General features: G+C 36.8%; 3 protein-coding genes and 1 long non-coding RNA gene across 5 annotated transcripts in view; 2 read left to right on the forward strand and 2 right to left on the reverse strand.

Annotated features, from left to right (window-relative positions):
- hid (head involution defective) overlaps window positions 1–1,671 on the reverse strand; it is a 28,652-nt gene extending 26,981 nt beyond the window's left edge. The window contains exon 1 of the mRNA XM_070214404.1: window positions 1,300–1,671. Within this exon, the coding sequence (XP_070070505.1) occupies window positions 1,300–1,342 (43 nt within the window). The 5' untranslated portion in view covers window positions 1,343–1,671. The remainder of the gene's footprint in view (window positions 1–1,299) is intronic.
- Window positions 1,672–1,702: 31 nt separating this feature from the next.
- Window positions 1,703–17,714, reverse strand: LOC138912859 (uncharacterized). Its single transcript, XR_011418420.1, has 6 exons — window positions 17,079–17,714; window positions 16,423–16,877; window positions 16,214–16,358; window positions 15,777–16,152; window positions 5,149–5,355; window positions 1,703–2,816 (listed from the first exon to the last, which is right to left on the reverse strand). It is a non-coding gene; the product is annotated as an uncharacterized lncRNA (long non-coding RNA).
- Window positions 8,102–10,228, forward strand: LOC108065173 (larval serum protein 1 beta chain). Its single transcript, XM_017153095.3, has 3 exons — window positions 8,102–8,171; window positions 8,232–8,359; window positions 8,418–10,228. The coding sequence occupies exons 1-3, from the start codon at window positions 8,102–8,104 to the stop codon at window positions 10,197–10,199; spliced, it is 1,980 nt and encodes a 659-aa protein (XP_017008584.2). The 3' UTR covers window positions 10,200–10,228.
- A 585-nt stretch (window positions 17,715–18,299) lies between the features above and the next one.
- On the forward strand, window positions 18,300–19,446 carry LOC108065174 (uncharacterized). Of its 2 annotated transcripts, none has more exons than XR_011418419.1 (3): window positions 18,300–18,807; window positions 18,888–18,949; window positions 19,013–19,446. XR_011418419.1 is itself a non-coding variant. In XM_017153097.3 (3 exons), exons 1-3 carry the CDS (start codon window positions 18,478–18,480, stop codon window positions 19,315–19,317), a joined length of 678 nt encoding a protein of 225 aa, XP_017008586.2. In that variant the 5' UTR covers window positions 18,354–18,477; the 3' UTR covers window positions 19,318–19,445. The 2 variants fall into 2 exon arrangements, 1 of the variants encoding a protein (XP_017008586.2); XM_017153097.3 differs by having other exon boundaries at window positions 18,354–18,788; window positions 19,013–19,445.
- Window positions 19,447–26,730: the final 7,284 nt, after the last annotated feature.

Raw genomic sequence — 26,730 nt, forward strand, 5'->3', positions numbered from 1 at the left:
AAGATATCAGTAAGATGGAGTTTTGTTTTTATGTATCACTCTTAAAAAAATATATTTCTTTGCGTGTAGCTCAGCTGGATCCATCCAACCTTTTTTTCGCCAAATAAAATATTCATGCTGAGTCCGACATTTGGGGCCCGAGGGGCGTTCGCTGTCGCTTCAACCGCTGCTGCTCCTGTGGTGCCCGAGGTTATGAAAAGGGTTTGGGGTTCCGAGGAGGGAACTTCATAAAGTGAAAATGTGTAGCATATTTCCTGATCGTATGCGAGGGAATAAGCAAATGCGCACTGTCCACTAAAAGCGATTGAGAAGCGGCCCGGAGTTTCAGACTGATGCGCATGGTGGGGCTGTTAGGACTCGCACAGAAAGTGGAGCAAGTGGATCGACTAAGCTGGCAGGGAATACCCTTAAATATCTTGAAGTTTTGTTATAAAGAATCGTTTTACATTATTTAAGATCAATTTTAATTTGATATATGGCCAGGTAATTTTGACCTGGTCATAAAGAAAATTTCATGTAAAACAATTCAGTTTTTTGGGGATAATTTTCAAATTAGTGGAAATAAAGAAAATGTAAGGTAAGGTAATTTATAATTCTTTTTACATTTTTTTGAAAACACATTTTCGGTGCTAAACAAAAAACCTTTTTCCAACCAAACTATCTTGCTTTTACCCAGGTAGGGTACTACCCGCTACAATATCTCTTTTGGCTTTTGGGTTCCAAAGAAGCAGACAAAAGCCCATCAAAAATTATGCCCCGCAGGCAAATGATGCCAATGAAGAAGCGAAACCCAAAATAAAATAAAAATAAAATGAAACGGAGACGAAAAAAAATTATACGCAATCGAGCAGCTTCTGTGCAAAAGGGGGCGGACAGGAAAGGAGCGAGGAGGCATGGCCCCCAGATTCAAATCCAGATCCAGCATCCTCGGACCACTCGGCCGGGCTAACAAATTATGCCGGGCTGGGTCGGGACTGGTCATAAAACATTCGCGCTGCACTCGGTCAGCGTATCACGATCGAACTCAGAGGGATCGGGGTGAAAACGGCCGCACGCATTGGATGGTCCCCAGTCTAAACACTTAGAGAAAATATCAAAATTCAACAAATATTACTTACAACTTCTAATAGCATGTACTTTACTAAATAAAACTATTTTTTCTCCCTAAAAAAAAAAATTGACTGATGTCTGATGAAAATTCTTGATCATATACTGATGATTTTTGATTTTAACTTAAAATTATTGTATTGGCCTTAAATGATTTTATTCATGAATCAAAAAATATATATGTATACTTACCCCCAAATTTCTTGAAGTGCAGAAAGTATCTTGAGCTCCGCATCAACGCCTCGGAATACGAACTCCATCGTGGATCCGCCAGTCCTCATCCCATCTCCTCACATCTTTGCCAAAGTTTTAATCATGCGTTCGTGTTCGCCAGGTTTTCGTTGCTCTGCTGTGGCTGTGTTTCTTATAATGATTGCATTTATCATTTATTCTGCGCGTCAACGAAATTATATGCCTGAGCTTGGCCAGGTTAGTGGGGGAAAGGGCCTGGCCACGTATGGGGATGCTGCCGCAGACCCCGACTTCGAAACCGATCGCAATTCGAGGCCAAGAGCACAACCCATATTTAAGTGGGCTCGATCGATTTGGCCAAGTGCATTGATTTTGGGTATGCCACACCGAGGCGTTCTAAAGGAAGATTCTCAGGACTCGTCAGTGGGTAGAAAAACATTGATTTGTAAAGGGAAAATATTCACTTGTAGTTGGGGTAAGCCAAAGTAACCTAAAATATTAGGGTTTTATAAGATTGCAAATACTTTATATATATCATGAAAGATGTTCAGTTGGATCTGCTGTTCATATAAAATTAACATCTTTAATGGGCTTTCCTTGTAAATCAGTTAATGACTTATAGGTGATGTAAATTGCTTTGGGCCAAGAATCATGAAAGAAAAACAGTTAGATAGTTTGTTTATTTTGAATGTGACCAGAAAGGAGTGCCTGGATTACCCTCATCACAGCTTCGCCTGCAGTTAGTTAGAACTGTGCGATAAAAGTCATAGAACGCCTCGCATATTGTACGACCGCCTAGGAAAACGCCACAGTTGTTAGCGTGTCTGCAGCTACAAAGTTGGAGTAGTTACTGCTGCCGATTTCCCCTTTGGGGCAATTATTGTGGCCAACTCTGCGGGCTGCCATTTATAATTGCGGGTTCGGGGCTTTCAGCTACTGGCCGCTGCTGCTGCAAACCCAACTGCAACTGCAGAGATTGATCAAAGACAAATAGATGGACAATAATAAGTGTGGCCCGATGGGCGAGTATAGGCCGGCAAAAGAAAAAGATACGGATACAAGGCGATACGATACTGGGGTGGCATGCAGCACGCGCCACATCTGTACGATCTCGCAGCGAAACGATCCGAAGGAAACCGATCAACTGCCGCGTATTAATTGGGATTACTGTAATTGCTCACCAGCACTGGCCCAAAAAACTAAAAACGTGTGATCCTCGGTTGGTCCAAGGCTATGATTACACAGCCTTCCTCCTCTGAAATCGATCCGCAAAACGAAAGCGAATCTCATCTATGCTCCAGTAAGTTTTGCGACTTCCAAACGCTCTCCGTAAATGGGATCAAAGAGCCGCCCAAGGGATGGGATCTGGGTGGATGGTCAGTGGCTCTCTGGAGCAAACGATCCGCTTGGCTGGGTGGCACTTCTGGGTCGCTGAGATAACCTCCAAAGTGGGTTAGGAGCTTAAGCAGATAGGAGGCCCTTTTAACATAAGATGTACAATTTTGAAATGTAAAAAACTAAAAAAAAAAAATTCATAATTAATTTAACAAAAAAAAAATTATAATAAAAATTATTATAAAATTAAAATAATTATAATAAAAAGACCTTACCCGATCTATAAAATCATTAAAGTTAAAAAAACCTAATTAAACTGAATGCAACGGGAAATTCAACAACTTAAATTAGATGTTTTGGAAAATTCTAAGCGATCCGCAACCGCAAATTCCATTTGACGGTGATCTACCCTTCGGTTTCAATATAGTTTCTTTACCTAATAGAGGGCCGTATCTCTCTTAAAATGTATTTGCGAGATGCCTGTCCAAAGTGGGGAAAATGGAATGACACTGAGATGTGCGTATCCACGAGATATGCGGACTGTGGCTGAGTTTTTTCTTTGCGTATTGTTGATTAAAAATAAATTGTCAGCTTTGACAATCGTGCGGCAGTTGTATTTATAAACAGAAAGAATTTTCTGCGCAAAAGGGGAATGAAAATTTTGTTTACAATATTTTATCTCTTTTTTGTTTGTTATTTTTAGATATCTGCTGTAGCAGACAACAGGGAGACTTGTTCCTAATTTTTGCACTTAAAGCAAAGGGGGAGAAGTATTCCAAGGTATTATGATCCTCCCTATAACCGTACCTAGATAACTCTTAGCGATCATTTATTCATACGCTTGTGTTCCCGTTTTTATATGAAAAGTGATGAAGCGTTTCCAAAAAATTATTAAAATTCAATTTACGAAAGTCACTGCCCGTAAATTTGTCACACGCAGAAAAGGAAACTGACACAGAACAAATCACGTAAAACGATGGGAACTTTTCAGGTGGGCAGAGATCCCCGGTGACTCTGGTCGATTGGTGTTAATCCTCGCGATGATTTGGCGCTTTCAACTCTTTTGGGTTAACTGTGCAGCTGATGAAGCGACGGTGATTCTCGATTTAGGGCAGAAAATGCATTTATAATTTTAGGAACCATTAAACCAGTATAAAAAGTAATTTAACAAAATTCTTTAGAAGTTGTAGCAAAATAATATAGTAAAGTTTTAAGTTTTTATATTGAAAGATTTAATTAAATAATTCATAATCATAAATCAATCGATTTACAATTGGTTTTAAACGAATCTTCCTGGAGCGTTACCTTCATAAGTAAATATCATCACACTTAACTCTCGAATTTCCCATGCACATATCGCATAAATTCAGCTTTATTCAAAACATCATTCTCATAGATGTCAACAATAGAGAACTAACGCACGATATTTGTTAAGCATTTGGCGTATTAACAAGCTTCCCAACACCTCAGAGACCCAGCGAGAAAGATCAAAAAACCCATTGGGAAACCCAATTGAAAACTCATCAAATTGAAATTATCGCCGGCAATTGTGGGACTTTGAATGCATATGGCCCGACTTATAGCGACCGTTATTTGACTTTCCCAACATATAATAATCATAACTTGAATTGAAAATCACCACGGCACAAGGGAACGAACCGAAGTCCAATAAGGGCAATCAAACAAGGCAAAGAACCAAGGCGCACACAGCATAATAAACTAAATGGTAAACAAATATTGGAGCTGACAAAAAAGATGGGGTTTTTTTTTTGATGTGGTAAGGGGTCAGCCCAGGGTTCTGTGTTTACCAAAATTGTCGCGCAAGTGCAGAGCGAATTGGGTCACCGCCTCTACCTGATGCATCCACTACGATTGGTGTCGTATTTCAATAAGTCCTCCCTCCCCCATATCGGATATTTAATTTGTTTAACGCTTAAGACGGCCGGCATGCGTGGGCGTTTCCTGATGCTCCGCCGATAGATAGCCAGATAGCCATCGACTTGCTTAATTGTCGTGACAAGTTGACAGTTCGCATGAAAGCCCTGCCATTGTTCGGGACTCCTTTCCCTTCCCATATCCATCAGTGTATTAAATTTCGAAAAAGAACTCCCGAAATCGGCTCCATTTATGTGCACTTGAAAAATATCTTTGAGTTTTTTGAACAGCTTTCTATAAACTAATTTTCGAAATCATTTTAAATGAAACTAATATTTTTTAAAAATATTAAAGGGTCTTTAAAAGGTTTTTCATAAAGTTACAATAAGTTTTTGAATCTAACAAAGAAAGTAAAAAAGTTGAAGATTGCTTGAGGCCTACATTTAATAAATGCGACTGGAAATATTCGTAAGAAATCTCTTATCGATTTCTATAAATTGATTTCGACATACTTTGCTTATTAAACTTGCGCTAATATGTTAAGGTTTAAAAGTGATTGGATATTTTAATATTTTAATTATGACAAATTTTAAAATTATTTTAAATAATTCCTTAAGTGTATGTTTAAACAACACTTACTCGTATTTATCTCGGCTGACCCAATTTCTGGTTGTTTGTCGCTTGCCTTATTAAAAACATCCGACTACCGATCGGGGCCCTGCGGTCTGGGCTGGTCTTTTTGGCCCGACTCCGATGATTCATTTGTGCTGGGTTACACATTTTGCCATTGACGAGGTGCCCGAGGTCCACATGCCATTCCAAAAGACCCCGTCGTATGCGTCAGACCTTAAATATTTACACCAAAAAAAGTAACGATAAATAAGAAGCTTATGGAGGTTGGCAGATAGCTGAGTGAGTGAAAATAGTTAGATGGCAGCTAAAAGCGGTTGAGTAACCTCTTCAAGGTGGTAATCGAAGTCATTGCGATCACTTAAGCTTTACCACGTGATTTATTGTCTTGTGAGTCATAGGAAGTCCTGGTAGTTAAACAACGCATGATTGAAATATATCTATTTAATAAACTTTTTAATATGGCATGTTGTTTAAAGTGGATCTTAAAACTCTCTAACAAACTCAATCAATCTAAGGCAATTATATATTATTCAGCTTCTGTTTTGATAGGACCATGACTATAATAATTTAAAAGAAAAAGATCATTAAAGCTAAGTATGTAGTTCTCCCACCAAATTTTCTTTACAAGCCCTTAACACCCCTTAGAACATAAGAAAACCTCCAGCAGAGATCCCTAAATCTATACTCCAGCTTATTATGCACTCTACCCTACCGATCTCATGCTTAGTGCCTAAGACGTCCACTTTCCAACCGTTTTATGACCCAACAAAAAAAGAAGGTTGACAAAAGGCGCAGTGATTGATGCGCTAGAAATGGTAGGGGGATGGATCCGCCCGATAATGACTTTTTAAATACGATTCCAATGCGCTAAAAGGGGCAATCATCAGGCCGATGACAAAGAACAAAGTGCGCGTAGATGGAAGACGGGCTAGGGACGTTTAAAGCGCGCTATTGAAAAGTAATTTGCATTTCATAAGCCTCCCGGGGCCAAGGATCACGGAAACGCCAGCAAAAAGATTGTGATGACATTTGAAAGGCGCATGGCCCCTGAGGGTTCTCAGATGTGACGATTTATGGCGATTTGATGATGGCAAGCCCATTGAAATTTGCGCCAAGATGCAGCAATGCGCGATCCTCGATCTCAGTTAATGTGCTAATATTATGCAAAGCACTCAGGTTCGAAGACGGGATGAAATCGGGTGGAAAACACGGGGGTCCTATGCACGTGCGAAGGGATTTGTGCATCGATATTTTACACTGAAAGAAATATCTATTTAATTTTGGGCATTACAAAATAATATACATTATTTTACTTATTGAACGAATAGTAATAATTCCAATTTGCTTTTTTTAATTAATTCGAAATCAATTAAATTTAGGATAAATAAGTTCCTAAAAATGTTGTAATGTTTTTAAAAAGGCTAATAAATTTTAGTCACAAGTCACAAAAATGTCAAATATTTTACAAAATAATGTACATCATTTTACTTATTGAAAGAATAGTTATAATTCCTATATGCTTGTTTTAATTAATTCGAAATCAATGAAATTTAGGATGAATAAGTTCCTAAAAATGTTGTAATGTTTTTAAAAAGCCTAATAAATTTTAGACACTAGTCACAAAAATGTCGAATATTTTTCCAGTGCACCTACTTGGCATTTAACACTGACAATGAATAGGCGAAATTCACCGGGAGTTTGTCACGTTTCGTTGGCCTAAGACTTTGGTAATCAGTTTTCATGAGGCAGCACTAGCTCTCCCTGATCGGTAACGGTCCTAACAGGCTTATCGACCCAACAGACTGTTGCCCACCATCAGTAAGAATCAATCAGCGCTAAGACAGTAGTTACTGGGTGGTACGAGTAGCTAGTTGCTTCCTTTCGTTTCGGTTCCAACTCATTAAGTTCCTCAAGCGCAACGTTTTGTCACCGGGAGTGGAAACAAAGAGCTTTGTGTCTTATACATAATACTGGCGTAACTGGACGATAATTTACTGGTCGGCCTGCATCTGGACTAGGTCTGGGTTCCTATAATCCGTCATGCCTGGCTGCCGATTTACATTAATGCGCCAATTTCTGGGCGAACAATGGGCCAGATACCGAGACATCCGAGTCGCGTCGACTGTAATTAACATTTCTCGCATTATAATTTGCCCTTTTTTCCGCCATCCAGTCATCAGCAGCCATCAGAAATCAGACATCAGAGGCCCCAGAAAGCGGCTGAGTTGGCAATTTAATGTCCGCACATTTTCGCAACAGGAGCGGGAAGCGATCGCCGGTGGGCGGGGATAACCACTCGGTTGGCGAAAATCGTTTTGCATTATTGTGCCACTCTTGGTGACTAATAGGCAAATGAGACTCGCTTCTGTGGGTATCTCTTAGCGTAATTTTCCGCTTTATTTACAGTTTTTTAGTATACTTTAACCAACAATAGCCAATTATGGGGGAAAAGTAGCCAGTGTTTATTTTATTTAAAAAGAAAAGGTATAATAAATTAAGTATGATTAATTTAACAATGATTAATTATATAAAGACAAAATAATTTCAAGGAAATTGTTTATAAAAAAATATAAAGAACAGTTTTATTCTTTTATAAATATTAATTTAATTAAATTATGTTACTTTCTCATATTAATTTACTGTTTTTACACCATAAAAGAAAGATCTGTTTATTTTCAAAAAGCTATATAGTTGAAAATAGTTTGTTGCTCCCAGCAGAATATGATAAAATATTTTAGGTCTTGCTTATTGAACAAAACAATGATCTGACCATTACTTTTAGATTATTTAATATTATTTAATTTTATAAGTAGGATTGTGTATGTATTTCAAATTTGCCACCCTGCGAACTGAATGATAAGGCTATTTATATAGGCGAATGCTATACCTTGCCTAATCAAAATGCAATTTGCCAGCAGCCACCAGTTGATTTTCAAATCGTGTGTGGTAAACAAGTGCGATGAGGCTTTGCGTCCTCTTATCTTTCCTAAGTCTAAATATTTATTGGGAAGTTTTTGCTAATGGCATAGGTATACTTTTTGAAAATTTGATTATTCGTGCTGACTGTAAATCTTGAAAACATTTTTTAGGTAATCGTTACTTTTTGGAAAAACAGCGTTTTCTGCTGGAAATTCTGCATCATGTACACGAGCCTTTAATGAACCAACAATGGCGATTATTGGGTGCGCAGTTGGTAACCGATAAGGAGCAGTATGTGGTTGGTATAGGGCAAACAATTACTGAAATATCATTAATCCAGTTATTACAAATTTAAGGTCTACAACGATCATATGATCGAGTTTTATAAGGCATTTAATTCGGGAAGACTATTACATAGAAACGAATACTACAATCCGCTCTATGCCGATCATTATCAACAAACGCTGGGACTTTTTCATTTTTTCTACAACTCAAGAGATTGGTACACTTTATGGCAAAATATTTGCTGGGCAAGAGTTCACCTAAATCCGGGAGTATTTGTTCAAGCTCTGACCCAAGTTATCTTCAAAAGAGAGGATTATCAGGCCCTGGTTATGCCCAAGGTCTATGAATTGTGGCCAGAAACATATCACGATGATAAAACTTTAAGAAAGGCAAGAAATTTTAACTTTGCCAACTGGATAAAATACGAGAATTTAAGTGACATTAAGGAAATCCACCCGCAAAAAATTGAACCTTTAAGTTTGGAAGGTGGTCTGCGAAACTCGATTGAATGGTTTCAGGCCATGGCCGATGTGAATATTCTCAGAATGAAGCAACAGAAAAGGGAGAATAAGCTACAGCACTTGCTGGAGGATATTGGTTGGCAATCATATTGGTATAATCTGAACGTGGGTATTGCTTTGACTGAGGAAAAGTCAGATGAGTTGCAGGAATGGTGTTACTATCAATTAAGTCAAGTTTTAGCACGTTATAAACTGGAACTTTATGGCCAAAAGCTCTCTTATAAGAGGTTAAGACCAGCTGGGAATAAACGAAAACAGAAGCGTAGACTCCAGGAAAAGTCCTCGAAAACTACGCAAATGATTATTGAAAGTCTTAAGGAACTGGAGGCAAAAGTTGGTGATGCCATTGCCTTTAGAAGTTTTCCACTCTCTAATGGTACTTATATTAATTTGGAGAAGGACAACAATTGGCTGATTGGACTTGCAGAACTGTTCCCATACGATTGGACGAAATTAACCGTAAAAGAAATTATCCAACCAGAAGATTTAATGGATACTCGAACTTCACTAAGGTCCGATAACTTTTATTATTATGCTGAGCGAGTTTTGCAGTCATATCGTTGGTATCGTCAGGTCTTCCAACCCTCTACTCAGAAAATATTTATTCCCAGTGATCTTCGCATCGATGATTTGCAAATAAGTCCCCTTATCACCTACGATCAGCCAGTGGATGTAGATCTCAGTAATATCCTACACGCCAAGCATTTTTACCTAGCAGGACAGTTTGTGTGGCCCTTTACCTTGCAACAACGTCAGATTCGACTGCAGCACAAGGATTTCAACTATAATCTACAAGTATCAAGCAACAAAACGCAGTCTACCATTTTTCGAATTTTTCTAACCACTCCGGTAAAAGGATCCATACAAAGAGAGCCCTTCTATCAGTTGGATTCGTTTTTAACTGTGATATATCCAGGAATTAACAGGATTACGAGGAAATCAAAGGAGTTTAGAGGCCTGATTGGCGATCACATCTCATACACTGAACTCCATCAATTCGTAAAGTTGGCCGAAAGGGAGAAATATGACTTCCCCTTGAATATTTCCACTCCAAATTGTGGATTCCCTAGACGGCTGATTTTACCGCGGGGAGGTACGAAAAATCCCCTTAAGATGCGACTTCTAATTGTGGCCACAGTCTACGACTTTAAGGCTCGGCAGGGCAACGAACTAAACTGTGACTTCACCAAGGGTATCAGTCGTTGGGATGAATTACCCCTGGATTATCCCTTTGAACGCATTCTGGAAGACGATACTCAGGCGGTTGAGATCTCCGCTGATCATCTGTACTGGAAAGATGTCTGGATCCAGCATGAGGAGCATCTGGCATAATAAATTTAAGTTTCCTAATTATGAAATCTATAAATACACCAACCATAGATTTTTTGTGATTTAATTTCACAGTTTCAAAAAATAATGAAATTTAAGTTTTTAATTTTCCGAAATAATAAGTAATGATTATACTAAGTTTGCTTCACTCTGTTAATTCCTATCTCTTTATTATCAGTCTATCGAACCTTTTTAGACATTTTTTGGGCAATTCCATAAATAAACTTCAATTTTATTTAACCGTTTTCCTGTCTATCCCCTTCCTAATCCTAACAAATAAACCCTTTAACGGATAGTGACGCCAAATTTGGGTAATTACAAGGCATGGAGGAAATATTAAGAAGACGGGCCACTCCACATGGGGCCTAAGAACCTCAGTCCAACATGCATACAATATTAATCAAAATCACACTGGGGAAAAATGTTGTTAAATTTATGAACCGAAAAAACTTTTAAATAAAACTCTAATACATTTTGATATTATTATAGATATAATAAACATTTTTCCTTTATTTTCCGAAACTAACTTTTTTTTTAATTATCAAATTTCATTTACTGTATCAATAATTAAAAATCTTTTCTTACTGCACAAGTTTCAAATGCGTAGAATCAAAACAAAAATTAAAAGCGAACAATAATATATGTCTGTATGAAGAGGAAAGGGCCTTAGAAGTGAGGATCGAAAGGGGGTTTGGTCCCAAACGGGAGGTGTGGGGTCTGGAAACGACGTTGCATGGATGCAAAGCACTTTATATAAAGTCGAAGAACGGTTTGAAAAAGAGGGCGGGGAACAGCGAGACCGCTAAACTTGTTATACGCAATCGAATCGAAAATATAGGCGAAATAAAGCGAGACGCGGCAGGGGCGTCAAAAGGGGGGGAGTGGCTTTAAATCTAGAACTAGTTTTGGATCTTTTTTTCGATTTTTTTCTCTTTCTTTGGCCCGATGACGCGGTATAAAAGAAAATATTGGACACCTGCACGGTTTCGTATCGCAGCCAAGCAGCAACTACAACAACCACACGGCGTATGAGGGACAAGTGAAGCCCGAATAAAAAATTAAATAAACGCACGGACAGAGGCCAAGAAGCAGAGCGTCGATGGCAAGGCGACTGAGCAGATAACACGGGAAAGACGAACGAAGAACCGATTTCCAATAGGTCGAATCTGAGATACTCTGACATATCCTCCAAAATCCAGAACGAACCTATGTATGAGCATTCTTTATAAGACTTATTAAACATTAAAGAAGCATAAAATAATTTTGTTAAAATTTATAAACAAAATACTAGTAATATGAAGTCATAAAAAAAAGTCAGATGATAAAAACTAAATCATTCTTAGCGAAAATTTTGAAATGATCACTTAAAACATGGTGTTATTTTTTTTTTTTTTTAATTTGACCACGATTTTGGGATATTGTATTAAAAAGATGAAGCAATCGACCGATTCGTGGTGATCTACACGATTTCTGGACTTGGTATTAAAAACATGAAGCAATCGACAGATTCGTGGCGATCTACGGGCAATTAAAGAGTATACTTATAAGACTAGGCAACCGTAACGTGCCTTAGATTTTCTTCAGCATCTTTCTCTCCCTTTTTTCGACTTGTCTGTCTCACTCCCACTGGTTATCTGACTCTGGTCTGTTGGCTTAGGTAGCTGCAAAATTTTGCCTGTCCCGAAAACCCAAAGAAGACAGAAATAATAAAAAGGGGCAGCCGAGCGTAGAGCGATAGAAAAGGTAAGGACGAAAACTAATGTCCAGGCTTTTATTTCCAAGAAATTTAAAACTTTGCGAAGGAGCGAAGAACACGGAAAAGGGAAAAAGAAAGATGGTGTCGGGGCGTTCAGAAAAAAGATAGGACCGAGGCACTTGAGAACACATGGAAGGGAATCGGAGTTTGAGGATCTCGAACCGCAGGTAGAAGACCTAGTAATGGATTCTAATTTTTTCCCTTCTCTTCCCTTATAATAACACTGTGCAGCATTTTTAGTGCTTTTTAAATTTACCTCGATGGATGCTATATTTTTGGATTCGTTACGAATTCCCAAGTTAAACTGCGTTTTCCAAAAAGTTCCCCGACGCAAGGATTCTTAGCAAAAGGACCTCAAAGTTCGAAAAATGCTGAAATTGGCCAATTTTGCGGAGCTCTCAGAGGCAAATGGATGCATGGTTTGATTCGATGTTAAAGTTTTTTAAAAGATACGCCCTTTATCTTTTAAACCCCATACTTAAAAAATTTTTAAGATTTTTTTTAAGGCAGAAACAAATTCTAGAAAACATAGTCAAAAAACATAAAAGTATACAGCTGCGGTCAAAATGGTAGTAGTGTTGCCGCCCTGTGTATTTAAAAGTTTGTTGTTGTAATTGATCTTTTCCTGGTAATATTGTATTGATTATAATTTTACTATTAGACTAATTTGATAAGAAAAAATTACAACATCAAACTTTTAAAAACACAAGGCGGCAACACTGCTACTATTTTTACCGCAGCTGCAATTTTTTTCAGTTTTTTGACTATGTTTTTTGAAATTTATTTCTGCCTTAAAAAAAATCCTAAAATTATTTTATATATGGGGTTTGAAAGATAAAGGGTGTATCTTTTAAAAAACTTTAACTTCGAACCAAGCCATGCATCCATTTGCCTCTGAGAGCTCCGCAAAGTTGGTCAATTTCAGCATTTTTCGAACTTTGAGGTCCTTTTTCTAAGAATCCTTGCGTCGGGGAACTCTTTGGAAAACGCAGTTTAACTTGGGAATTCGTAACGAATCCAAAAATATAGCATTCATCGAGGTTAATTTTTGATGCTGCATAGTGTAATTTATTGCGCCCAAATTAAAGAGGGGAGCAAATAAGAACTTTTGCCCAGTCAAATGGTTTCCGATGAAAACTTTTGCCAACTAAGGGATAAAACCATAAAATGCTTAACGACAAAAGACGTGTGTTGTCTGCCATTTAAGGTGATTCCAGTTGAAGTGCATTTTGTCAGCTTAACTTCAGTTGGTCAGGCTATAAAGTCCACCGATCCCGTCCCGCTCCGTCGGTCCTTCTGTTTGCATAACTGTACAATCGGCTGGGAACTGTCGGCACTCAGAACTTGATTGCTTTTTGAACTTTCCGCCGAGCTGCCAACCCAACTCCCCACATCCCTCGCTCAACTTCAGCAGGGTCTTTGCCATTTATGCATAATTAATAAATTGCCTTGTACGCAAACGAAGACGTTCGCCGATTGCAACGATAAAGTTGCTCATCCGCTTTCGTTATGACTAAAGACCTTATTACAAATATCGAACTCGAATACGTATACCCCTCGAGCCGACTGTTGATATTCCATGGAGAACTGTTTTTATAAAACTGAACTAGACTCATTTGCTTTATTTAGTTAAAAGCCTTGAGCGCGGGTATGCATATTAAAGGCATATTCCGAAAATATTTGACAACAATAAATAAAAGTAGAATAACAAATTGTGAAAATAATTAGCGATAACTACATTTGTATTTCCAAGTAAACAAATTTTAGATTTTTTAAAAAGTGTATGACTCATTTCACACTATTTGAACAGAAGCGAGATTTCAATTCCAATGAAACGGATTATCAAGAAATATAATCATTTAATTCTAGGTTGTTATCAGCCGTTTTTTACGATCTTAAATATGAGAGGGCTGAGCATCGCTTAAACAATCGCCATGAGCTGAATTTCAAAACAGTCAAATTTTTTAAATTCAGCAAACAGGTTGATTTATTTTGTGAAGCTTGAGCTATGAAAGATCACAACAGTCTTAAGGTTTTTGAAGAGCCAGATCAAATATTTCACGAACTTAAAATGGAAGATACCATGAAACAATTATATCCATCATTTGGTCAAGCATTGAATTGGCTCAATCAAAATGAATGTACAGAATTGGAAACCCGAAAAATATCAGTTATATATTGGCCAGCAATTTTGACATCTTGCGGTTCTCAAGTTCTTAAAATAGATGGTACCTGGGATTATAACCATACAATTCCATTCAAGCTAATCGAAATTCATTGCCCTAATTTGCAAACAGTTCTTCTGAATGTAAACAATCAAAACGCTTTGGAAATAACTTTTTTGCTGTCCAACGCAAAAAACCTGAGATCTGTTCATCTGCATATTAATGAAGATTGCGAAGCCTCTGCAAGTATTATAAACGCCCTGACACATCTTCCTTTGCTAAGCCAATTACTTTTACACGGAGTCGAAATCAATCAAAGTAAGTTTCTAATTTATAAAACGGAATTAATTAATTGCATAATACATTTTCAGTTCATTTAATTGGAAAGCTTGTTGCCTTGGAAAGCCTGAGCCTTACAATAAAACGCGACCCTACGCCTTTCAATTTATTTGAAATTTTATCGCCAGTGAAAAAACTTCGTACTTTGTTTATTTCCAACATAAATCTTTCCGAAAGTTATGGTCAAGATTCGCCCTGCGCCGAATTGGAAGAAATAGAAATCTTCTTTTGCTATATTCCATCAATGTTGCCACATTTTCCAAAACTAAGATCATTGCGATTCAGAAGTAATTTCTATTTGTATCCAAATTTTATCCTGACTAACTGGATTTCATTACATTCAACGAGTTTAGAAGATCTGGAGTTACTTTTTGCACATTATCCGCACTATACAGACGAATTTAATGAAATGGATGTACTCGAAACTATAAAGTGTTGTAAAAATATAAGAATTCTACGCCTATATAATTGCGTAAGCTGTTTGTTCATAGAGCCCTTCATGAATATAGTAAGGCGAAATGGTGTCACCTCACATAAGCCTTTTAATTTGGTACTACAGAACTATGAAGAGGTGCAATATAAGGTGGGTTGGTCATTTATTATTATTTCCTTTAAAGTGTTAACTAACTAACTAACTTTTTATTTCAGTTCCTGGAATCTCCTCATGCTGAAATAGTTAATGTAAGGGGTCCAACTCAATTGGAGAAATGTGCATGGAATTTTATGAGCTAATATACGTACTATATTTTAATTTCAAATGTATTATTAAAAAAAATATTTTTAAAGGTACCTAAACATAGTTTTCCATTATATTATATACTGTATAATATTTTATATATTCCACATGTAATTTTGTCCTTTTTATTGAAACATAGGCCATATTTCATTGCGCTTGACCGGAATTCACCTTATAGTATTCCGGTGTAAGTAAGTAAAGTAAAAAAGTAAATAATTAGCAGTGCGTAAAGTATGACTTCCGAACCCTTATCAGTTCCGGGTAAAAAAAAACAGCTTATTGATAATCTTGAGTTCTCCGAAACTTTGTAATTTCAATTTTAATTTCTAATATAGTCATTGATCGACATTATGAGGAACCTGAAAACCTGAAAAAAATGTTACCGAACATATCAAATAATTTGTTAAGAACTTTTTACGATATTTAGTTAAACTTATTCAGAAGTAACTTTAAATATTTTAAATATTTAATTTTTTGTTGTTTCTTACTAACAAATTTAGTTTTTAATCTCTTTGTTTTTTATTTTAAAAGACTCTTTGATGTATGTTTAAAAAAAATTAATTAAAAAAGGAATACAGTCTCACCCGAATCGAGTTAATCATCGCCCGGCAAGCGATCTTTTGTTTCACGTCTGATGTGTGGGCGATCGCACTTTCAGTCCACTCCGAGATAGCGAGCCTGAATCGGAAGTATTCCCCATGTTTGCCGGTTGCCGTCTTTTATTTCGCTTTCAGTCGGATGAGCGATGGGAGGCGTTGGTGGCCTCTGTCTTCTGTCCACTGCCTCTTGGTTTATCGTTTCTGGGCATGTCTCAAGGGTTGTCCAATATTTCAGAATGTCTGACAGCTGTTCACATTCCCTGGGCAGTGAAAGTGGGTCACCGTTGGCACATTTAATGGCCTTGTTGGGGTAGGTGATTGTGGATGCTTTTGTTTTGAAACAAACTCAACTGAGGTTTTGCTAAAATGGCGCGTAAAATTGTATTACTTTTATTTAAATATCATTTAAGTGGCAAATATACCTTTTACTGAAAGAAAGAAAATGTTTTTATCGTGCATTATTATTAAAAGTGGATAGTCAGTCTGAAAACGTCAAGAGTCAGTTAAAAGACAGAGAGACAAAGGATTATAAAGACATAGTTTGATCTAGAAAGAAAGAATGAATTCCTAAGGGAAAATATACGTACAGATATAATTAAAATATTTTTAAGTAATTTTTCAGTCATTTTACCTGCAAAACCAAACAAAATTTCCAATTAAAAACCATTTGTCTGAAAAGTGTTTGCACACGCGTTCATCCGTTCAGCTGGGAAATAATTATCAAAAAGGGGCGTGGCGCACTAAAAATATTTTCAAGCGAATCTGTGGCGTGGCCAGTTGGCAAAATGCCAAATAATGCAGCGCATGAAAACTCTCTCAATGAATTATGATAAAAATAATTTTCCTCATGGGTGCCATTCTCAGTGGGGGAAGTTAATAACAAAAACAAGCATTTTTTATTTTCTATGGAAACGAACTATCTGGTAGTAAAACTAAAAGTTCAGAAAACCAATAAATTTCTGAACAGCCCAATAAAATTGTTGTCGTTGTAAAAATTGCAAAAGATCAGGCGTAAATCAAGGCACATCGAAATGCTAATAAAAAGCAATTGATGTTATTTTCATGTTCAATGATAAGTGATAATTGCTGTAATTGATCGAAATTATTATTAGCACTTAAGATTTGAACTTTAATATAAACCTAGAAGATAACTTAGAAAAATAAGCAGTTACAACAAGCCAAAGCATACAAACATATCGATGAAGACTAATACATTTATTATACAAAAGTAATTATATGGCGGACTAATCTAAAAATATACACTTACACATTACAGAAACAACTTACCTCCAGATGTGATTGTACAAGAAGTCGAAATCCTTGGATTTGATTTTATTTGCAGTTTGGAAGCTTGACCAACCGGCACGGTTGCGAGTTATAAACATATTGGCAAATATTTGTAGATTGGTAATCAAACCATTCTTGGGTTTATCACATAAATAATACATGCCATTCGTTGACAATTTACTCACTGCTTCCCTAATTGCGCCAATAAATCTGTCAGATAGTCAAATATAACTTTACAATAAATAGAACACTAGAGAACACGGTGTTCAATTTTAATTTCCTTAAGAAATGTCATCTAAAAGTCGTCAGGGATGAGTTCAAAGAATATAAATCGATTAGGGCTTATTACACGTCATCGATAAGAATAATTTATTCCAATGGCTTTCTACTGCGTTTCCACAGCTTTATACCGAAAAATTGAATAGTGGAAACATTGTTTTATTGGTGAGTGTATTTCATTATGTAAATGGAAATGTATTTCAAAAATCACTTTAAAACAAGAGCTTATTCGGACAGAGGATGTTTTTGCAACAGCGACATAAGTTAGCTACAGCTACTTTTTCTACGTAAGAAGTAAATGTCCTAAAAAGACAGTGATATACGGTTTTATATTGTAGTAGAAACTTCCAAAACAGATTCATTATTAAAAATGGTGTAAGTCCAATATATTCACTGCAAGTCATTAATAGTCTAGTCACACTATGTGGGTACCCCAAAAAAGTGTTTCCACTGGGTGAAATCCAAATATCGGGCTAGGACAGCTAGAGTTTGTTATTTTATTTGTTTATTTTTCGTTTTTCTAGATGCCTATACGAAACCTATATAAAAAACAGGTTTATGTTGATAACCCCATAGCTTCCCCATAGTAAAAATAGGCATTTAAATTTCTAAGACATTTTTTGTAGGTTCCCTTCATCTTCCACGGTTACAGCTGCTATGTAAATCGCTGCTGGGGTTTTTTACCAGCTGAGTGCAAAGGATCTTAGAAATTAACACCTAAATTGATTTCGGTCTTAAACATATGTTAAGTTGCCTTTAATTATTTAATTCTAATTTTTCAACTCAATACAAGAATTAATAAATCCACTTGCGGATTTCACATCTTCAGGATTCCCCAGTGTTCCGCCGGAATACATAGGTTAATTTAAAAAAAAAAATTAAATTTTAATATAAAGAGCGTATTATAATATATATGTAGAATGCAGATTGCCCAACTCAGTAAAGTATAAAGGAAAAAATACGTCTCATTTCACATCTTCAGGACTTCCCATCGTTTCGCAAAAATAAGCTCGCCGGTAAGAAACACGTTCTACTTGACTCAAATTGGTTACTATCTTGACTTCCAGAAAGAATAAGGAATTCCGTCTTTTTTTCTTCTTGCGCTAATAAAGTGGACAAAATGGGAGATCTTACGAATTTACCCATGGAAATTCTTGATTTAATTTTTAAGTTCCTTGGAGATCTGGAAGACAAGCTGCAGTTGGCCAAAGTTGATGAAGTGCTGGCTGCAGCATTTAGATTTCATTGCGGAATTCATTTTAAGTACTTAAGCGCGTTTGAAGTTCCAACTCGCTTTTGGGAGGATTTGTTGCCAATTTGCGGATCAACCATTGAAGTCATGCACACCGATAAATACGAAGACATCAGACCGCCGTATAAGTTGATTGAACAGTATTGCCCAAACTTGCAGTTTATAAGCCTGCATTTAAGGTACCAAAATTGTGAAATTGTAAGGAGTTTCCTGAAGAACTTGAAAAATCTAAAGGAAATTGACATTTTTGCCATAAATGCCTCTCCGGAACTTTTTAGATTTTTTCAAGATCTTCCTAACTTGGAGAAACTACGTCTGCAAAATCATGTTGATCCCAAATGTAAGTATCAATTGCTCGAAATTTTGTACTTAGTTTTTGTATCTGTAATTTCCATTTTTACAGTTGAGTATCAAATGAGCAAATGGCTCGACGGACCTATGAATGCTAAGGAATTCCCGAAATCCTTGCCCCCGCCTATTAATCTTCATGACACATTTTGGCCACTTAAAAAGCTGTGCTATCTGGACATGTATGGCTTTTTCGTATATTCAATGAAAACCAATGAAGAGTTAAACTTGCCTGCCTTAATGGAACTTCGATTTCGGTGCTGTGCTATTTTATCCAGCATTCCAATTATGCCGAAGCTTACAAAATGTATTTTAAACTGCTTACATAGCATCGTGATGGATAGTGGTTATAACCCCTGAAGAAATAACGCTTAATTTTCCCGATGCTAACAAGGAATTGTTTAACGTTGTTGTTGAATAATTTGCAAATAAATGGGACAATTATGAGATTGGTTTTAATGGTCAGGTAAGGCAGTCTAAAAAATAACACTATGCAGCATCAAAAATTAACCTCGATAAATGCTATATTTTTGGATTCGTTACGAATTCCCAAGTTAAACTGCGTTTTCCAAAGAGTTTCCCGACGCAAGGATTCTTAGCAAAAGGACCTCAAAGTTCGAAAAATGCTGAAATTGGCCAACTTTGCGGAGCTCTCAGAGGCAAATGGATGCATGGCTTGGTTCGAAGATAAAGTTTTTTAAAAGATACACCCTTTATCTTTCAAAGCGTTTTAAAGCACTGTATCGTATACCCGCCCTTATCTAAACAATTGGCTGCCAGAATAAATTTTATAAAAGAATACACACACACTAAAAGTAAACAAACTGCGTCCTGGAAAAGGCATGGAAATATATATATTCTACACTGGCAACGCCTCCTCTTTGAAAGTTGCAATTTGCATCAGCAAATATTTTACACCTCTAATGCGAGCGAATTTTTCAAACCAGATTTTTGCATAAACTAAGGCTGCGTTTGCCATTAAGTGTGCGCTACACAAGCAAGCTGAAAAATATTGCTAAAAAGGAAAAAAGGGGCGTTTTAAATTTGACAACCAGCAGATTTAATTAGAAATTTTTAGTAGCCCCATGAATCTATCAATGCAATAAGGGACCAAAAAAGCAAATGAAGTTGCGTTTTATACATCGTCAGTGGCATAGAATGTTGCACTGAGAACAAAATAGAATATGAATTTGTTTAATACTTTTAAGTGTTTTTCACAAAAATAATTTTTTTTGCATGCAAAAATATATACCTACACCAAAATTATTATTATGAGGGTTTATTATAAGACATCCAGTTTTAATAATTCAATACATTTTAGAAATACAATTTTTATTCACCTCTTAACAATAAAAATGTTAAATTCTTGCCCCCTACGATATTTTTAGAAATTGCATTGTATATAAAAATATATTTTGTCTCAAGAACAATCATATTTAACTGGTTGAGAGATCAGGTCACTTAATAAACCAACTTGTTGTCTCGTAATATCGTAAAAATGTCCAGGGGTTCTGCGCGAATAATATATACAGTTTTATAGACGCAACGTTCTCGTTTCACACCAGTTTAATTAAGAAATTTAGCCACTGCTGAACCCATTCCAGCGTAGATCGCACTCATAATTTGTGTTTTTCTGACTAAATCGCCTTTAAGCCGTAATCACAACAAAAGACGCCAGGCAGAAACACAAGATTCGCATTAACACAAAATCAGTATCCCCAGGTTCGTGGTAAGAAAAGCCCAGAGGAGATGGTGGGATGGAGTGTATTTTGATCTGGTGCGATCTGCGGTGAGTCATCCGTTTGTATAGTATAGACTCTCCAGACGTCTGCACGATCCCGCTGAAAAGCTTCAATGTGTGAAGTGAACATCTTGGAAGCTTTTGGGGACAGACTACAGGGCCAGGGTCGTAGAGGGTTTTTCGGTCTAACTACCTGAACGTGGCCAGCGATCTTTGAGGGACTTGCTAATCATATCGAGCCACGAATTGTTTTCATTTAACTGTGTGCCGAACTGCAAGATTCGCTTGGATGACTCATGGACTGCAGGTAGTTGGCCTTTGGTCCAGACTAGACCCGGTTGGAGTCATCTCTTTTTTTCCGTACCCTGAACCAGGGTATCTTAGCTTGTAAGGGAAAGTTGCAAAAGAGATGAACTAAATTCGGAGGAACTATTATTCATTTTTTCAAAAGGGATATATTATTAAATATTCTAATTTCTTTATAAGAAATATTATTGATACAATAACTAAATCTCTTTAATCTTTACTTAAACCGTTAAAATAAATCCAGTGATGTAATTTATTTAAAATGCATTTTACCATGCCAAATTAAGTACTAATAAATTTCTCATTATATTCAGGGTACTTCCAGCCGCGATCAATCGGATAATGGGTTTCGTTTTGGCCTGGCCCCCACCTTATTAGATGTTGCAGAGGGCCTGTTCAGGTAGATTTATTGTATAAACAAGCCGAATGGGCAAATAAGCAACGAGCCAGGAAGACGGGCGAAATCGGCGGGGCGGCAAGTAAGGGGAGGAACTAAAAATTATTTATATTTGAGCTTATTTATGGTTTTCGGTTTGGGTTCGGCTCGTTCTCGACTTGACCACTCTCGATGAGTCATTGGCCGATCTGATCCATATGTGCGGAAACTGAACTCCTTTTCCAGCAGCACATTATTGTTGCTATTGTTGCCCGTTTTTTTATTTTTATTTTTTATTAAAAGTTGATTGATTTTATAGGCGCGATAAGTTCATTGTAGTCGATTGGTCGTGTCTGTCTGCCTCTCACAGATGACTAATGTTCGGTCGATGGGGCTCAGGTCTTTGGTAATGAATTTTGTCCGTCGCCTGGCTCTAAAGATCTCTTTGTTGTGCAAAATGGTGGGATCGTTGTTGAAAAGATAGTTATAAACACTTTGAACTGGTCGTTGACACTTGGATTGGCTGACTGAGTGATTTTGGGAAGGGGCAAGCCTATCGTTTTATTTCTGACTTTGATCTTTAAATTATCTCTTTCTTGAGAACCAATTATAAACTTTAGGATTAAAAACGATAAGTTGTATTGATGCGCAACTAAAAGAGAAATTTTAAGAAGCATTTTCGAATATTTAAAACTCTAAAAGCAGAAGAATTGAGATTGAAAATATAAAGTGGAAGAAGAACTAAATTAAAATGTAATTGTAACTAGAATATTTAAAACCATCAAAGCAAAAGAATTAGGTTAAAAAATATAAAGTGGAAGAAGAACTTGATTGAAAATGTAATTGTAAATAGAAAAATTAATTTAAATAGGCAGAAAAACATTTTGGCACACTAAACACACATCCAAACAAATTGACAAAAGTTGTATTATATTTTTCATAATTTTACGAGATTTGCCACGGATGTTTTTTATTTTTTAACGGAAAGGTATAGTAAATTCTTAAAATTAAAATTTAAAAAATAACACTACCCTTTTTCAAATAACTGTCTGCATCCTTTCCAATTCCAACCACCCATATCTGTAACTCAACCCAGCCAAAGACCTTGTGTTTATTTTCAAAACACCGAATTGCTTTATGGATACAATGTTCGTTTATTGCTTTGTTTAATTAATTTAACAGGCAAATGGCAAATGGAGACCATAAATAAGGCCCGCAACTAATTGCTGACACAGTTAGCGAGACAAGACAAAGACATGGGATCTATTGGCGTGGGCGCTGCTGACAGTCAAAGATCAGAACGTGGCCAAGAAAATTGTGTGGACCAACACCTGCAAATGGAAACGGGGAGCACGTGCTGGCAGTGCTCCCAAAAATCCAATTTCCAGGGAAATCGAATTCCACTTCTTAGAGTCGTGTAGTGCCAACAAACAAGAAATGAGAAACAAATTTCCAGTAGCACCCATCAGTGATAAATCCCGTTTCAGATGCTGTCGAGATTGAATCGAATCTGAAGTTCAGGTTGAAGCTAAGTTTTCTCTAGCAGTAGACAGTTGGCACGAGCCATAAATATTCCAGACAGACCAAATCAGCTGAATCATCATCTTCAACGCCATCATGATCCACAATTACAATGTCTGCCCAAGAAGAATCTATAGCTCCCATTCCCTCCGCCTCCAGAAAGCAACGCCCACTTTGTACACCTTCAAATCGTGGGCACGAGCCCAAGTAGCTAAGATATTTTGTTTCTAGCTATGTTTTTAATTAAAAATGCTGAGCACAAAAAATGTCGGAAGACCCTAAATAAAATAAATGACTTTTACTCTGCAGATCCAAAAGCTTCTCATCGCCCAAACGAGAAGTCATGGTCGGAGTTTTCCGATTCTTTGGGATAGATGAGCTCAGATGGCATAAGGAATTGTATAATACAACTCTGGATACTCTATAGAACATATTTAGAAACATTTTATAAAAATGAGAAATATTTACCTTAATTACTTATAAGGCTACTGAAATAGCAACACGATTTTTTGAATCCGCAGGGGAATTGAAAAATATTTTTTTAAATTGTACAGAAATTTAATAAGCCATTTTAATACTAGCAATGATTTTCTTTCTCTCTATTGTTTTTAAACATCGTTGCCTTGTAAGGGAAATAATATGGAAAGGGCGACTACAAATCGATTGAACCAACTGTGCTACAAAGCTCCAGTCTGGGCGTTTTCCCTACAAGAGGCCTGGCCAGCGGCAACAACGGAGTACAACTGTTCCACAACTGTTTTGGGCATCGTCATCGTCGTTGGCTTGAGTGTCTGACTTTTTTCCGGCTCTGAATAGGAGTCTGCGCCTGCGCAAAAGCTGCGCTGCCTTGGCACGTGCGCTGCAGTAAAACCCCGCAACCAAAGCGCACTACAGGCTTAATTTGACATACCTCGTACTCCTTTAGAAAAAGTGTATAACTTTGGTATACTGTCGAAATAGAAACTATCTATGTTTAACCATTGAGATACATTTATACATACATTTATCAAGAAAAAACTACAGAAAAGGAATTTAATTAAATATTTTACTGGCTTTTTTAAAGTATTAGATCTTATAAGACTTTAAAGTTTTTATTATTCAATCAGATATAAATAGTACATTGAAAAAAAAAAAGTATTTTGAGCTGAAGCACGGAGTCTAGTAATTTCTACATAGGTTTTTTTTTTCAAATCGCTAGTTTTATACCAAAGGTTTAAAATATATATTTAACGGGTATCTTGAAGTCGAACAAATATTCCTCACTTGTTTTAATTCGTTTCGTTTGGTTTGGTTTCTTTTCATTTCTGGTTTTGAAAAATGACATACAATGGGCTTGGGTTGAGCTTGGATTGGAACGGTTCAGTTTTGGTGGAGTGGGCTGTGTTTTGGGGGCATTTGGGCTGGAAAATCAACTTGTTTGTGTGCGGCTGTGTTTTGGAGCTCAGGTGTTGGCCGCTGGATTGGATTGGAGTCGAGTCGAGTGGAGTGGATGGAGCCACTGCCACCGTTTGATGACTCTGTTTCGACTCGGTCTCACTTCGGAGCTTGATTAATTTACGACCTAAGGTCAGAAGATTGTGTACAAAGGGTTTAACTTGTCGCTAATCGGTCAAGGTTTATACTGTCGATTTCCAAACAGAACCCACAAAACCACAGGCCATAAAAACCAATTGCGACTGCATTTGGTCTCGATCCAAGAGTACAGTTAGCAGATGTCGGAGCCAGATTAGCGATCTCAGAATCTCCCTAGTCCGGCTCCTTTTTTCAGTTCTGTAATGCTTCTGGTCAAGGCAAATTTAAGATTTACAGGCCGCACGCCAACGTCTCTCAACACCTGCCATCGAAATGGATCTGGTTAGAATTGTGTCTTAATCAAAACATTAAACCCTTTTGGCATGCCTGCAAATTGCAAGGAACCGTGCCCCTAATGAGGCTCCAATCCTCGGTAATGAACTGCAATTGCTTATGAAGAAACGAGACATGATCTCGACTGCATCTAATGAGTCGGCTCGGGGTTTCAGTAATTGATTGGTCAGAGGATGTGGCGGCTAATGAACCCAGAGGTGTTCGGGACAGAAATAGCCGGCCCAATCAACCGACTTCAGTTGGCATTTGCCTCAGGGCTTTCTTAAAAAAAGTAAATGATTTGTATCCTGCATGCAACTCAATTGAAAACTACTTTTATTCTTCCACTGATAAAGCGATTAATTTTATAGTTGTACATGAAAATTATTTATCTCACAACTAAGAATGGCATAAGGTATTTATTAAACACATGTAAATAGGTTTAAGTAAATTAATTTAAATCAATTCGCTTCCTTTTTACATCTAATCCTTAGCCTACAAAAATAGTTTGATCTTCTTTTCTTGACAATCAAATTAGTAGTAGTATGATATCTTAAAGCCCTTTATATTATATATTTTATATATATTTTTTTACGTTCTGATAAACAGTTATATAAATTTTATATATTATGTAACTATATTTTTACATGTATTTTATTTTATTAAATAAGCTATTCTTTTATTTTCAATTGCTATTTTATTTATTGTATTTTATTTGAAGATAATAATGCATTTTTGTTTGTGGAACTGAATTCTAAGGTCACATTAAAGTGTTCCCTACTTAGCATACATGTACCCCAGCTCTCTTTCCTAATAAGATCGACAAAAGACGAGTATTAAACGAGATTATTTGACTACCAGTGTTGAATCCATTGTGGTCATGGTTGGCTCAACTCCAAACAGCAAACACGGCAGGCACAATTTATGGCCCTTAGAACAGTTTTTCAGACACGACGACAGGCCAGAGGTCCAGAATCCGAATCCGAGTCCGCGATGAACAGGAACTGGTTACTGGATACTGGTTACCGGCCTAGGGAAGTGCTACCGTCTTACACAGATACACACGCACACCGGGCCCGACTGTCAACCACACCTCACCCAACCCCAGATCACCATCGCCATCACCCCAACTGGCTGGCGTAACCCATAATTTTAACACCAATAATAAAAAGAGAAACAACAACAACGGCGAGGTGCAGGTGTGCATCAAGTCCAAGTCGCAGTAGCGAACTCGGTCCGTGTATCTTGACATCTCTCGGATACTCCAATACTCGGCTACAGATACAGATACAGCTCGCACCACTCGCACTGGATCATAAATTTACGTTTCGAATTGTATGAAACCGAAAAAACCAGTTCTCGCCCAAAGTTACAGATAGGTTTTTCCATCAGCCTCACTTAGTTTGGATCCCTCGATGAATACATCCGCTGAAAAATGCATTAGAACCTATGTATATTATTTATTTAATTGATAACTTTTGGTTTACCAGTGTAACTCGACTTTAATTGACTTCATAAAGGGAAGTTGATTATTATCAGGTAAAAGGTGTAAGAACGGAAGACATTAATTAAAGATCAACTCTAGGTATAATATATTGGTATGTAGTATATATTTTATATATATATTTTTGTAATAAAATATTAAACCTGAAAGCTACTGTCTCGTAAAGGTTGCTTTTGTCTTTCAAGTGGTTTTTATTTTTTGTACATATAACTTAAAAGAAAAAGGTATAAATTATTTATTTTAATGAGTAGCTTGGGCTCGGGAAGAATTTAACAATATGTATAATTGTATGAAGAACACTTTACAATTTGATTAAACATCTTCTAAATGAAATTCATTTTAAATGAATTGTGATAATTGTGTACCATTGTTGTCTTTGGACTAAAGTTGAGATTATTATTCTAACGTGCGTTAAGAAATGGCATAAAAACGACGTAAACAAATTGTCTTTTTTAGGACAGATCTTTAGGTCCATATTTC

Source organism: Drosophila takahashii, chromosome 3L, assembly GCF_030179915.1.
Source record: "Drosophila takahashii strain IR98-3 E-12201 chromosome 3L, DtakHiC1v2, whole genome shotgun sequence".
In the NCBI taxonomy this organism is placed as follows: Eukaryota; Metazoa; Arthropoda; class Insecta; order Diptera; family Drosophilidae; genus Drosophila; species Drosophila takahashii.